At 47.2% G+C, this 15380-nt stretch overlaps 1 protein-coding gene across 1 annotated transcript in view; it reads right to left on the bottom strand.

The window, feature by feature from the left end:
- Positions 1 to 366: 366 nt before the first annotated feature.
- The window catches only part of Lonrf2 (LON peptidase N-terminal domain and ring finger 2), a 41506-nt gene continuing 26492 nt past the window's right edge, over positions 367 to 15380 (bottom strand). The window contains 3 exon segments of the mRNA NM_001447362.1: positions 367 to 7190; positions 10439 to 10588; positions 14132 to 14294. Coding sequence (NP_001434291.1) covers positions 6996 to 7190; positions 10439 to 10588; positions 14132 to 14294 — 508 coding nt within the window. The 3' untranslated portion in view covers positions 367 to 6995.

The following is a 15380-nucleotide window of genomic DNA, read 5'->3' on the forward strand; positions in this document are numbered from 1 at the left end:
CACACACACACACACACACACACACACACACACACAGTGGCCTTCTGTGAAAACACTGTTTTTAGGTGTAATCAAGTAAATGATGTCTTCAAAGAATCCATTGAGCACATAGAGAGCAGAAGGCCAATGTTAATGAACAGGAGAGTTGAGACCTTCACCTAAGGCAGCTGGAAGACACAAGAGAACTTCTCCCTGAGGTTCACAGGAAGCATGGCTGTGCTACCTGAACCTTCAACTTCCAACTTCTGGGATTGTGAAGTGATATTTTTCTAGTGTTTTCAGCAAGAAGTCTGTGGCAGTTCATTAGAACCACACCAAAAAAGCTAATTTAATATCTACATGCTGACTTGACCACATAACCAGTCATTTACCTTGTTATCTGGGAGCGATTATTTATTGGAAAACATTTACAACACTGTAGGTTTTTATTGAATCCAGATATCACACATTAGATACACAATTTCAATGAACTGAAATGGACAGGGAAAGGACACAGTGAAGTAAACACTTGCAACATTTAAAAGCCGTCTCCTGTAAGACACAACAAACTTGCATCGTTGCCCCCATCTTAAGGACGGGGAAACAGAAGCGAAGCTGGGTGAATATTCCATATCACTACTGACCTCTGAAGAGGCAAGAAACATAATGTTAATTGATACAGACTTTACTTGTTCAAACCTGTTCTAAATAAAGAAAAGAATATGCACAATTCTCAACTGGTAACAATCATTTCACGGGTACTAAGTCAGTTGCTAACACCGGGTAGTAAGTATGTAAGTGATTGAGGCATGGATACACAGCTTTGCAACCTACCTATTAGCCACTTTTCCCGAAGCTCAATGGACAGTAGCGTGTCGTGGTATACGCTGTAAGGAAGGAAGGCTGGTCAAGGATCAAGCTTTACAGGGTGGAAGCTCTATTGCTAAAACAGTGCTGTCTGCAATGGAGAGCCCAGCCGAAGCGGAAGAAAGCAAAGAATGAAGACCCAGAGCTGCAAACTTCATATTCTGACTCTGAGGCCTGACAACGCCCGAGTGTGGATGACAGAAACGAAAAAGATTCCAAGAACATTAAAAATCATTTCACCAGAACCTCTCCAAGAGAGGGCCACGGGGACTGGGGAAATCACCAAACACCTTTGAAACTTATCCCCTGAAGCTTTCCTGAGAAAACTGGCCAATCCATCACTCAAACACAGCAGAGCATTTGGAAGTAGGAATGACTCAAGGGCATTTCTTGCAAAGACTGAAAGGGCATCAGCTGCTTTACTCGTCAATGGCCCTGGTCCTGAATCAGCAGCCGAGTTCGAAACAGAAGGCTGAGCTTGGTGGTAGTTTCTTCAGAGGACTCAAGCCTACATTTTCTCAGCTACAATGACAGGGTTGGTCCCAAGTCAGACTGCCTTTCCTGGTTTTTGTTGCTGTTTGTTTTGTTTTGTTTCTGAGACAGGATCTCCATGTGTAACAGTCCTGGCTGTCCTAAAACTCACTCTATAGACCAGGCTGGCCTCAAACTTACAGAGATCCGACAAATCCAGCCTTTGCCTCTCAAGTGCTGGGATTAAAGACATGTGTCACCACTGCCTAACTTTTCTGTTCTTATTTAAACCAAAGCTGAAAAATTAAAAATAATCTTTAGAAAAGCAAATAAGTAAGTCACAGGTGACTGAGGGATTCTCTGCCTCTGTATGGGTGTCTGCCTTTGCTGCACTCAGACACCTTCCCCCCTTTATGTCAACCAGCCAGTCATCCTCTTCTCTTTGACTGGAATGTTTTCTCCCTACACACAGCCTACATGAAAAAGTGATCAACATTAACGGGGATCTGTTAGGTTTTCCTGCACAAGTTTTAGTACTTGAGTAAATAGGAGGAAAATATATGAGGCTGGAGCTGATGCAGACACTGTGGAGGGGTGCTTCCCCTGGCTTGCTCAGCCTGCTTTCTTATAGAACCCAGGACCACCAGCCCAGGGACGGCATCACCCACAATGGTCTGGCCCCACCCACAATGGTCTGGCCCCACCTACAATGGTCTGGCCCCACCCACAATGTTCTAGCCCCACCCACAATGGGCTGGCCCTCCCCCATCAATCACTAATGAAGAAAATGCTCTACAGCCAAATCTTACGAAGCCATTTTCTCAACTGAGGTTCTCTTCTTTCAGATGACTCTAGCTTGTGCCAAGTCGATATAAAACTAGCCAGCGTACTATCCCATTCCATGCTGGCGGGTACCGGATTCAACACAACTCTAAATCAGTCAGTATGTCCCCGGAGTATAAAAGGTGACTTTTAGGGTGGAGGAGTCAAGTCACAGTGAGACAAGCTGACTCCATGACAGGCTTCAAACTAGGCGTTCAGGAGACTAGGCCTACATTTCTGTTTCCCAGAACTGGGTAAGTCTACACACGTCAGTTACTAGGGAAAAACAAACACAGTCGGAGGGCAGCCAATTAAAAGCCACCCCCACCATCAAAAGATGCCCTGCCACCTGGCCCGAGGAAAAAACAGTTAGCAACAGTTTCCAACGATGGTTCTGGAACGTCCCAAGATATCGACAGAAACCAATCAAGATAAAGGTCACCTACCCCTCCCTGGAATTCCCCTAATGTCCTTTGAATTGGGCCTGCAAGCTTACCTGGGCGGCTCTATCTTGGTAAATGGCGGACCCCTCACATGCAGGATTTCTGCAGAATAAGACACTCTTTGTTCTTGCGTATTATTTGAGTCCGGGGTATCCTCCTTTGACCAATCACGGACCCTTACAATTGGCTCCATATCTGACTCAAGTCTGCTGACATTGGAGCCAAGTTCACAAGAAGATACCCTGACAGTGTGATGCTCTGTCAGAGAACCTGTGAGGGCAAAGCTTACTTACTCTTCAAGCCAAAGCGTTTTTATCCAGAAGGTGATACCCGGATCCGGGGAAGCAGGGGTGGGTACAGGTGGGGCTCATGTCTCTACTGCCTAACTGATGTGTTCTTGGGGCTTAAGAGGCCCAGAAAGAAAGTGACAGTCTGCAGAAGTCCAGACAGACTGAACTCCCTAGGGAAAGTAAGGGACTCCATTTTAGTAGGCACAACAGTGACTTCTGACTGTGTGTGACACTACCCGTGACATCTGTGCCTGGCTAGCAGAGAACCAAATGGGGGCCTGTGACTAATTAAGAGTACCATGGTAGTTAGCTTTCCTGTAGTCTCAAACGCTAAGGCCCTGCTGTCAAAAGTACCAAGGGTTTCAAAACGGCTCGTGGCACTCAATCTCCGTCCAGCTTTCCTTCATGTTCCAGATGTGAGAACGCACTGCTTACTTTCTTGGTGCTCTGATAAGCGCCATGACCAAGGCAGCTTCCAGGAGAAAGGGTTTATTTAAGCTTACGGTTCTAGAGGGGGTGTGGGGTGTCCCTATGGTATGGGAGTCGTGGCAACAAGTAGACAGAACCGGAAGCTAAGAGGCCACATCTTCAACAGCCAACTCGAAACCCAGAGAGCACCCTACAAGTGGGGCAAGGCTATAAACTCTCCAAGTCCACCCCCAGTGACACGCATCCTCCAGCAAGGGTGCACCTCCTAAAGGCTTCATAACATCAGCCAAAGAGTCACACAAAGTACAGATCAAATGTTCAAATACTAGAGTCTGGGGCACGGGGGTAAGGGGGGCGTGCATTACTCATTTAACCGTCCACACAGAGAAAGTCATCACACTTTTGCCTGTACTTGGAAGAGCCACCAGCACACCTGGACCGTGGCGCAGAGGTCTACTACAGCTGGGTCTTGTCTTCTCAGGCACTGGCTGCTCTGTGACACCAGGGTGCAGCTGGCCTGTTTGCTATGCTCTCCATGCTCTCCCACTGAAGAGGGCTCTGGAAATGACTCAGTTTACCACACAGAGTAATTTAAAGAGCGTCAATAGGTTCTGATGGAAAACCATCAGTGTTGAAGGGTTGAAAACACCAATGGGGGGGCTGCGTGATGGCTGAAGGAACCCCTGTCTCACCAGAGTACTAAAAACTATGAGTTTTCTCTGGCCTATAACAAAAGACTAGCATCCTTTTGGATTTTGTGGAATGTGGCAGGATCAATTTCTTTAACAGCCCTGCTCTTGTAGGAACTCACTATGAACCTTGGCCTCGGAAGCAGGATTGTGCAGCTTTGGGCCGGATGAAGCTGACCTTGTCATCAACACCGGCTAGTCAACTTCCAAATTATACTAGGTGTAACCATCAGGAAACAGGAGGTTTTAGGCAGTGAGTGAATGGAGGACGGAGGGCCACTGTGCACTGTGCACTTGGTCAAGGGATGTCCTCATTAGAAGCAGGAGCAGCCACACAGGTTACTGTCAACCTGGTAGGGGCTTCTTCTGTGTCAGGGTCAGGGAATGGGCTTTTCTTGTACGATCTACAGTCTGTGGAAACCCTGTCTACTGCATTCCAGTCAAACAGAGCATCTTTGGAAACCCTTTGTCTCTTTTTAATCTCCATACAAACTAATGGACCAAATTCTGCTACTCATCCCCATTGTTGGGAAAGGTGGGGTGTGACTGCCTGAGCCCAGCATGGGGTCTGTTGATCTGGTCTGCTGACTTACAGAGTTTCTTTTTCTCCTGGAGTGTGTGTCTCTAGTTCAGAAGGAGCTGCTGCAACCCAGTGGGAGGCCTGGAGAAAGGAGCTCTAAATTCTTTGTTGGCTCGGGCCAAAGAGCTTTCTCCAGTTTGTTTTAGGGGTACAAAGGGATTGGAAGGCTTTTTGCACCGAGGCTCACACACCGGAGGCTCGCACAGAAGCTCTGGAGTTGTCTGTAATTCTGGAAACAGGGTTTTGTGCATCTAGTATGACCTCTATCAAGAAAGGGCTTGGTGGGCTAGTCCAGGTCTCTTCTGCTGCCTGATGCTCTCACAATCCATCCTTGTTAAAACTGAAGCCCGTACGATGGAACCTGAGAATCACCCACACTCCTAGCCTGACACAACTGCTTCTCACAGAGCCTGGGCGACGAGCCTCTTGTTTGTAGAGGACCTGGAACAGTAACCTTCTCTCTCACTAGCACTCGTTGTCCACACTGCTGTTTATAAATCAACACCCAGGCACAGTTTGGAGAGAACGTCCCCACCTTGGTTGGGGGCAATGGTGGCGCTCTTGTGCTACTGAAATCTTCCGATAACCAGACTCCCCTAAAAGTACCCAATGAGATCTGGTCTGTTACTGCACAGTGAGATGTGACACAGAGCACGCGGCAGTCACACCATTCTCTTTGGTACTGAATCCCCAAAACTTCCATTGTTCTCCTTTGCATTGCTGTTACAGGGGCTTTTACGTAAGGACATTGAGGATGGGAAGACTAAAGAGGCAGACAGAACCAGGGAGGACAGCATAACGACTCTGAACTCAGTAAGTTATAAAAGCTAACACGCCAGCAGGCAGAAGCAAAACCTTCCTAACACTAACTCAGCACAGACGCTGAACTCCCAGCAGAGTCCTGGAGAAGCTATGATCACACTGGATAGACACTTCCAAACAGAAACAGTGTAACAACACCAACTCCTGCTCTCTTTCTTTCCAAAAGAGAACAAATCAAAACCTGTTAGTTTTCACGAGCATGTTCTAGTCAAGGACTTCTGTACAAGAGTGACAGCCATGTTTTAAGCGGTCAGATGATGTCATAAATGCCAAATAGAGTTGAACTCTCTTTTTTTTTTCTTTTTCTTTTTTCTTTTTTTCGGAGCTGGGGACCGAACCCAGGGCCTTGTGCTCCCTAGGCAAGCGCTCTACCGCTGAGCTAAATCCCCAACCCCTAGAGTTGAACTCTTAATGCGTGGTGGAAAGGCTTGCTCGAAGGGCTTTTAGCCCCTCTGAAATGAGATGGGTGTTTTATTCTAAGTCCTATGGCGAAGCTGAGATTCACTAGCTGAAAAGAACAATAAAATACAACATCACTGTGATCGTACGACTTTCTAATAAAGTGCTTGATGGGTTGATAAACCATCAACACTTCGTATCATAAAATATACATTTAAATTAAACCCACACACCTTGAAGGGAGACAGCAGAACGCCCCGCTGAGATTTGCTCAGCAGGGTCTTGTCTGTCGGGTGTTATCTTACAGACTAAGCAGCAGCAGGCTGTCTGCGCCAGCTGCTCAGAATGTCTGTGTTATTCAAGTGATATATATTCCCAACATGCACTGGAGGTTGGGAGTCACACCTAGCGTTATCTGATGGGAAATTCCCAGTTGAACAGAGATAACACTTTGTTTAGAATACATTTGGCTGTATGTTTGACACCCCAGTGCACACACAGCTCTAACTCTCTTTTGACTACCCTTCTGGGGTGCTTATGAATATATACTCTCAAAATACTGCGGTTCTCAGACTCTTCTATATGCAAGGTACGTCTTCTTGTAGTTTCACATTCATTCAATTACAACATGCAATTTACAACACCTGGGGTTACGGCAGGACACGAAACACAAACACGGCTCTGCCCAGTAATTACTACTTCTTCAGTAAGGGCTGGATAGTGTTCAGTTCATTGATTTTGCAAGCAAGTTCACAGCGACACACAGAAGCCAAGTCCAGTTTTGACTTGCTTATATCCTAATATGTCCGTGGTTCCCACTCACTGTCTAGCTACTGGCACACACATTTTCCACCAATCATGTCAAGATACAGGCTAGGAATATAATCACCTTCGACACCAAAGTCACATGTCAACCGTGCGTGTGTCACTTGCTGGCAGTGAGCTTTAGTCTCGAAGCATCTGCTTTGAAGAGACTCTCTCAAGGATTTCTCGCCTGTACCTTCCACTTGAACCTCAGGTGATTCTTGCACAGGATCGGAGTCCAGCAGGTAGACGTATGTGTGAGAAAAACGGTATTTGGCAAATGTCCCACTTACCACCACATCGACAAGATTTTATGAAGCACACCGAAGGGGATGGGTATTTGTCAGTGTCTGGAACTCAAAAACACAGGGGCTTCCGGCAACCTTAAGAGAGAGGAAGATCAATTATCTCTCTGTGCGTTGTTAGCCATCTCTTGGCGACTGTTCAGCTTGCGTGTGATGATGACTAGTATCCGACGAATGGCAAGAAGACGCTCTTTCAAGGAGCCCATGCCGAGAATGGCCAGCTGAGCCTTACGCTCCAAGGGCAACACGGCCAGAATCCACCAGGACCAGGCAGGGCCACTAGAATTGCTCTGTGAAAGACACGAGGGGAGAAATAAATTAATGCCTACATCACAGGCAGTTCCCTAAGTCGGTCTTTTGTTTCACCAACGAGTATGGGGAAGACTTCCACCTTGGTAGGGAGAGGTCACAATTCATCAGGCCCTCAAAATGCAGAGTTCCTGTTGAATATGAGTCACACATTTAAAGGCACAAGGCAAGGGCACAAAGGAAAAACTTGTGGAGAGAAATTCATTCCTCAGGGGAACTCCATGAAGTAGCTGCCTCTGCTCTCCCAAGTCTCCAGATAATGATGTACACCCACCAGAAAGTAAGATGATACATTTTACTTCCAGGTAACAATGTATCCTACTGTGGTTTAAGTTCTAAGTGGGTTAGCTAAAGCACACTGTTGTCAAGGTGGAAACTATCTGGATGAGTTTGAGGGCCATGAGACAGTCGATCCTAAAGCCAACACGGCAAAGCGTGTATAACACACATATGCACACATTACTGTGGGTGGTAACCATCATGAATTTATACACACACAGATGACTGTATGTAAGGTTTGTTTGGGTGCAGTGCAGATACACATGTTTGCTTTTAATTCACATACTCAAACAAGCATCCTGGATTGAGCTGTAAGCAAATGGTAAGTCTCAACCTGTTTCTACTCTTCCTCATTCTGGAACAAAGACAACCGAGCCTGTCTGCTTACAGGGTTTGGATCCTCCTCTAGTCCCTTTAAAGAGGTGCCAACCAAGAGCTAGGAAGAATGGACTCGGTGGCTTTAGCGAGTTGTGTAATTTCATTGGAGGTTAGAAATAACCCATTAGCCAAAGCTTGAAGGGACATCTCAAGTCACTGCCAAGAAGATTCTGGGCTGCCCTTCAGAGGTTACCTGTAACCCAGATCCTGAAGAAACATGACAGAACTCAAAACTCTCCTCTTCCCTTATCCCACAGGACAGGGAGAATGGGCTTAGTGAGATGCAGCTCACTAATTAAAATCCTTCTAATTGTCAGAATAACGGTCTCCAAGGGTCTTGGTGTCTAATTCCTTAGTCCTGTGACTATGTCACTATACGAGTAATGGTGGACTCTGAAGTTGTGCATATGTTATTACAACAGGGAGATTATCCTAGTGGACCAATGTAGCCACATGGTCCTCCTAGGGCTGTGGCCAGGGGCAGATGTGACAAGAAAGAGCTAGAACTTGAGCACTATGGGATGAACAATGCCAAGCAAAGGCCAGCATCCTCAGAGGTGGACGATGCCAGAAGCAGAGTTGCTCTTACAACCAGCAGAGGGCAATGTCATTGCTACATCAAGGGAGACACCTGCCGGGCTCTGCAGTACTCTGTAAGATAATATGCCAGTATTGCCGAAGCCACCATGTTAGTGGCAATGTGTCGAACCAGTGAGAAGAAGCAGTCCACCCACCAATTAGAGATTAATTTAATCAACTGGTCTTATCACCATCCTTTTGAATCTGAGGCACAGTTCAGTGGTAAGGAGGGGTTGGACTTGCGTGTGATTTTCCGGTCTAAAACAGGACTCCTAAATGTCTTACATTCATGGGATTTTTAAACTGAGAATTTTTTTTGCAAGTTTGGGCACAGAGGTACCTTGCATCTACCAATACAGATCAAGCAACTATTAATAATAAGTCATGGATTCTTAAACAAGTCTTTCATATACGTATAATTGTATCATTTTCTAAAGATCAAAGTAAATACCACTCTAGTGAGACAGATACAATTATTTATTTTTACATACGAGGACAGATCTTGGTGGAGCATGTGATACTGCAGGACACGGAGCATTCTCAGTGCTTTTCAGAACCAAATGCTATTCTGATCGTATACAACTATCAGTGTTGAGAATGCCACTTTCCTAATAATATAGGCAGTTTAGGGCCATTTCAGAAAATGCTGGAAATCTGCCCTGATCCAAAACAAACATTTATTTACTGATCATTTTTAAAATGAAACGCAAGGTAGCAACTGTCCTGTTTAGCTCTGGCTGTCCCATTGATGTAGCCTAGACTCATCTATAGTAGTCTCAATTGAGCAGTTACCTAATTCAGATTGGCCATGACTACAAATGACTGTGTTGATTGTTAACAGATGTAGTTGGACCCAGCCCACTGTAGGTGGCGCTATCCCTGGGCAGGTGGCCTGGATTATATAAGGAAACCAGCTGAGCATGAAGAGGGGAGTAAGCCAGTGGGCAGGATTCCTTCATGGACCTGCTGCAACTCCTGGTTGAGTTCCTGTCCTGTTTTCCCTGAGGGATGGATTGCAACTTGGAAATGTAAGCCAAGTAAACCCTTTCCTCCAAAGTTACTTTGGGTCAGAGTAGTTCATAAAGCAACAGAACAGAATCTAAAACAGCAACTCAAACACTTAAGAATCGAGCATTCTAACACTCGACCCCAAAGCCTCACTAGTTTGACAGAGACAGAGAATGATGGTAAGGAAGCACCGAGTCTTCATTTTCTGCAAATCAAACCACAATGCTGCTGGAACCCTCAATACATAACATATGCAGCCTCAAATCAACACCATTCAGGCAACGCCCATTGGCTCTGGCATGTGGCATGGGCAGCGCAAAGTACACACTGTGTGCTCAGAACCAAGGCTGCGGTGAAGTCTCATGATGCAGGACAAGCAAATGCTGCTAAAAACGCCTCAGCCTCACTATGCACTTGATTTTGGATTAATTTTTGGTCACTGTGCACTCAGAAACCTTTACTTTTGGCAATTTGTCCTTAACCCCCACATTTAGTTGTGGAGTTGCAATCCACAGCATAAGAAGCTTGAATTTAAAGCACTCTTCTGAGTGTGAGAAACTGCACTGCGGCAGAGGGCGTGAGCAAGATGCACGTGAGCGCCAGAAGGGGAGAACCCTGGACCTTCCGCTATGCACGTGATTTCTGCAGTTCAGACCATCCGGAACTAAGGGTTCCAGGATAAGGACTTCTGTGGGTTTTCTCTTCATGTAGTCAACATAGCACTTGCTCTGTGCAAGGAAGGCAGTGTTGGATGCCAAACACGGTGTGTTCTCGCCAATGGGCGGGGTTCTGTTCTGATCTTCCTGGGGGGCTAGGAAACATATTTGTTGTGCTGCACGAGGCACAGGCTGCTGTACGAGGTCTCCTTTGAGCATCAGTCACACGAGCCCGCCCATCCTCACGATGGAGTTTAGCACTGCTGAGTCTGTCAGAATGAGGAGCCTTGTCACATGACTGAGTCCCGAGGGAAGGAAGGACAGCCTACCTGTGGCTCCGGCTCCCTATCCGGCATGGAGCCAAAATGACTTAGAATTTGTTTCTTCATGTGATCCTGGAGTGAAGCGAACCAGGAAACAGATTGCTGGTAAACGGACTCGTGGAGGGCGGTAAGTTCTTCAAACTCTGCGCCTTCCACCTGGCCAGAAAAGAGAGACGGGCATTTTAGTAATCCACATGGTGGTGACCTCTGACAGCTAGGTGGACTTGTGGCATTTATTCCTTCACTAGTCCACCACTACTGCACAAAGCGACACGATTGACATGGAAACTTTGTGCTTTTCCACACACCCGAGATCTACTGACTGCATCCTGATTTTTCTCTTAAGGCTAACGTAAGCACAGATCCAACGCTGTAAATAATTCTCAATAGGTGCGGATTGCGTATTTGATATGTCACTTGTGACTTGTCCTGTACATAAGATGCGTTTTTAACATCCTGATGTTTAATCTTTAAAATGTCAGCAATATAAATTTGCCAAGGAACCAGCAAGGTGGCTCGGTAAAAATGGGAAACAATGGGGTTGGGGATTTGGCTCAGTGGTAGAGCGCTTACCTAGGAAGCGCAAGGTCCTGGGTTCGGTCCCCAGCTCCGGGGGTTGGGGGGGGAGGGAAACAATAAACCTGACGACCTCAGAATCCACACAGTGAAAGGAAAGCCCAGACTCCTGGAAGATATGCTCTGACCTCCACACACACACTGTGGTGTGTGGTAAGAGTGCGCACACCGACACACGAAATAACAAATAAATAAATATAGACGATAGAGTGTTCTGTCAAGTACTGTTTTCTCTGATTGTTTCCCAGGAGCAGAACAAGAAGTCAGAGTCTGGCGGTTTACAAACTGTCATCAAATCACACTCCAGAGGGCGTGCTGGAGCAGCACTGCAGCCCCCACGTCAGCGACCACAGTCATGCTGCTGTGTGCACGCTGGCTCCTGGCTCTCTCACTGTCCACCCAATCATTTAGCTCTCCCTCAGTCCTGCTTAGGCAGGGCAGGAGGAACACGGGACTGGCGGTTGGTCCTGCCTCGGCTTCTTCATTGCTGGCTCTCATGCGTGCATGTCAGCCAGGATCACAGCCCTATAAAGGGGAATAGACCGTCCGGGTCTTTTCTGGATAGAAATTTCTTTAAAAATTACTCCATGAGCAGCTTTCAAAGCCTGTTTTAAAGTAAATCCATACACTATTAAAAATAAGGGGTCATCCGCAGCAATACGAATGCTTTGTCGGATCTGTCTGTAGAATGAGCACAAGAACTTCCACATCTTTGCAGCCAGCACCATGGCCCGGAGGCCCTGAAGTTGGGCTCCCTGAGGTCTCTTGATACTCAAGGCTCCCAGGGCCACAGGCACCAGAAGCAGCACCTGGAGTGACAGAGTCAGCATGTGTCCACATCTCCAGCGTGACTTCTACTGTGATGTGGTGGCTTGAATATACTTAGCTCACAGAGCGGCATTATTAGGAGGTGTGGCCTTATTGGAGTAGGTTGTGGCCTTTTTGGAGGAAGTGTGTCATCGTGGGTGTGGGCTTTAAGACCCTCATCCTAGCTCACTGGAAGCAAGTCTTCTCCTGTCTGCCTTTGGATGAAGATATAGAACTCAGCTCCTCCTGCATCATGCCTGCCTGGATGCTGCTATGCTCCCACCTTGATGGTAAGCCAGCCCCAATTAAATGTTGTCTTTATAAGACTTGCCTTGGTCGTGGTGTCTGTTCACAGCAGTAAAACCCTCACTAAGGCACCATTCCAGTCAGACACACAGTCCACCCTCTATATTCTGTCTCCAGCCCATGCCTTTCCTGTTCCAGGGAATGTACAAGAGAGGACACTTGGCCTGCTGTCTGTGTACAGTAAATGTGCGATCTGCAGGCTCACGTTCCTGGCTGTCCCTCAGCAAGTCTGTGAGATTCACGATGTTAGAGCGCCGGTTCGTTATGTTTTGTTGGTGGTTGAGTCTCCACCGTATGAGGAGCTGGACTGGCTTATCCAGCTGCCCGAGGGGCATCTAGACCATTTCCACTTTCAGCTACTGATGAGACTGTGCACATCTTCACACCTCTTTATGAGGACATGTTCAAAATACCTGCTCGTTTGTCAAAAAACGAGTGCCGATGATTCTGTTAGATAAACATAATTCTCAGGGGTGGGGGACTGTCATACTAGCTTTGGCAGGCACTTTTAAGCGCTACTGTTTTATGCTCTGTCTCACTCTGAGCCACACAAAGACTCATTGCTTGGGACTCAAATGCTGGCCGTGTTTTTAAGTATTTTTTCCTAAATATTTTATGTGTACAGGTGTTTTGCCTACATGCATGTCTGTCCACCACATGTATGTAGTGCATTCCTGGGGAGTCCAGAGGAGGGCATCTGACTTCTTGGAACCTAAGATACAGGACATTAGGAGCAACCATGCGGACAGAATTTGGGTCCTCTGGAAGAGAAGCCAGTGCTCTTAACCACGGATCCATCTCTATAGCTACTCCCACCATGTTTTTATAAATAACCTTGTATTGAAAACCTGAGCAGACTCATTTCTCTATGGTCTACTGCTGCCCTTTAATCTCAAAAACGAAGACTAGTTGTCTTAGCCAGGGTTTCTATTCCTGCACAAACATCATGACCAAGAAGCAAGTTGGGGAGGAAAGGGTTTACTCAGCTTACACTTCCACATCGCTGTTCATCACCAGAGGAAGTCAGGACTGGAACTCAAGCAGGTCAGGAAGCAGGAGCTGATGCAGAGGCCATGGAGGGATGTTTCTTACTGGCTTGCATCCCCTGACTTGCTCAGCTTGCTTTCTTATAGAACCAGAGACCACCAACCCACAATGAGCTGGGCCCTCCCACCCTTGATCACTAAGTGAGAAAATGCCTTACAGCTGGGTCTCATGGAGGCATTTTTAAGGGAGGCTCCTTCCTCTGTGATAACTCCAGCTTGTGTCAAGTTGACACGCAAAACCAGTGTACTAGTAGTTGTAGGAGAGACCACGTGGCTCTCAGGGCTTAAAGCACAACCATTCCTCAGTATCTATGGGAGCTGAGCCAGGGCGTCGCCTGTTGATACCCAACTCCATATGAAACGGTGCACTATTTGCATACACTGAACACACATCCATGCCTCTTACATCCTCAGTCATCTGGAGATTGCCCGACCTAATGAAAGTTGCTATGATCTACTGTCTTTTTTTTGAGATAGGGTCAAGATAAGTTGCCTGGGTCAGCCTCAAATGTGGGCTCAATCATTCCTTCCTCTGCAATCTAGGGAAGCCAGGGCTACAGATGTATGCTGCACACAGCTAGGCCATGTTGTTTAGGGAATAGTGAAATGCAAAGAATGCCTATACATTTTCTCTAGAGGCATAATTTATTTTGCAAAGCTCTCAGTGCACCATTGACTGACTCTGTGGGTAAAGAAACCAGAGGCAGAACGCCGGCTGCTAAGTATCTGGCCTTCATAGACCAATCCCCAGGCTAGAGTAACAAACACGGAGAACAAGCCCGTGCTCCCTAAAGGCAGTAAAAGGGCAATGTATTCTAGGAGACTCCTCTACGGGCTGAAACTGAGGTAAAAATGCACAGAGTAACAGGTCAGGGTACCGAGGATATAACCCTGTAAGCAGAAACCCAGTGATGGTTTCCACAATGGAGAGGAGCACCAGAGGCGGAAGGCTGACGACCCTCACCTTCTCGTCCTCCAGGTACTCGATGTCCGCGGTGTTGTAGCCATCTCGGTGGCGGTGGCTTAGGACCCTGAAGCGGCTAATCCCAACTGCATCCACGACAGAGCTCCCATCAGGAAAAGTCCTCACGTCCTTTATCTCCAGCATGCAGCCATACTCTGAAATCCTGGAAGAGAGATTTGGGAAGAGACAACGGTTTTTAAAACCCAGGGGGTGATCTCTGCATCCGGCCAGCAAGATTACTCTCCCGAGGGATAATGTGTCCTTCTGTTGAGTATCGCCTCCATTGGAGATGGTGGCTTAGCTGGATGGAGTTCTAGAGGGACCTGAGAAATGAGATGAGACCAAATCTTAACGTGATGTTTCGGCAGCTTGGCCAGACCTGTTGGCAGAGAGTATCTGAGGAGCACCAGTAAGCACAGGGCTTGGTGCCACTCAGGTACTGTTTCCGGCCTCCCAGAGCACCCCCCCCCGCCCCACATCCACTTGCACTGTCCCATGCCAAGTCCTGAGGCAGGCAGTCTATGGTGGCTGCTTGTGTCTCTCTCTCTGCTTCCTCTCTCTTCCCCACCATCCCACACATGACCGCATCAGAGGCCACAGATATGTTCCAGGTGGCCATACTCGGGGAGCACATACCCTGTCACTGAACTGACATCTTCCACTGCTCTTCTGTGCTCTCTGACATCTCTGGTCCTCCACTCAGCTCTCCTGCCTGCTTCTCACATGCTGGGCTACACAGGATGACATCCGTAGCTGGATCTACTCTTGCTGGAATACTTACTACTTCTCTGGAGCTCTTACCCACCCATGCTCGTGACTAAATCAGTGTTTCGTCGATTGACCATGCCGATGTACCCTGCACAGCATTTCATGGTACAGCACAGCGGTACAGAGCATGAACTTGCTCAAGCTCAGTAAGATTTAAAGTCAAGTTTTGAACCCTAAGATGCCTGCTTCCTACACTCTTACCACGAGCAACTGCACTACGTCCTATCTCCAAACTAAAGATGAATCTGGATTCTCAAGTCACAAACCAATTTTATATCTAATAAAAGCATTTCTCCTCCTGGTTTCCTGACAGAACTACCCTACCTCATTCCTGCCTTCAGGATGCGGAAGCATCTCCTGTGTCTGCCTCAGCTGCAGAGCCTGTCCCATCCAGGATCATTCTGTCCTGTCTGTGGGCAAGAACCCATGAGTGGTGCAAATTTCTCTTGCCTGCAGCTCCCAGCAGCTGCCTTCTCATGCT

The sequence above is a fragment of the Rattus norvegicus genome, chromosome 9 (genome assembly GCF_021556685.1).
Source record: "Rattus norvegicus strain SHRSP/BbbUtx chromosome 9, alternate assembly SHRSP_T2T, whole genome shotgun sequence".
Classification (NCBI taxonomy): domain Eukaryota; kingdom Metazoa; phylum Chordata; class Mammalia; order Rodentia; family Muridae; genus Rattus; species Rattus norvegicus.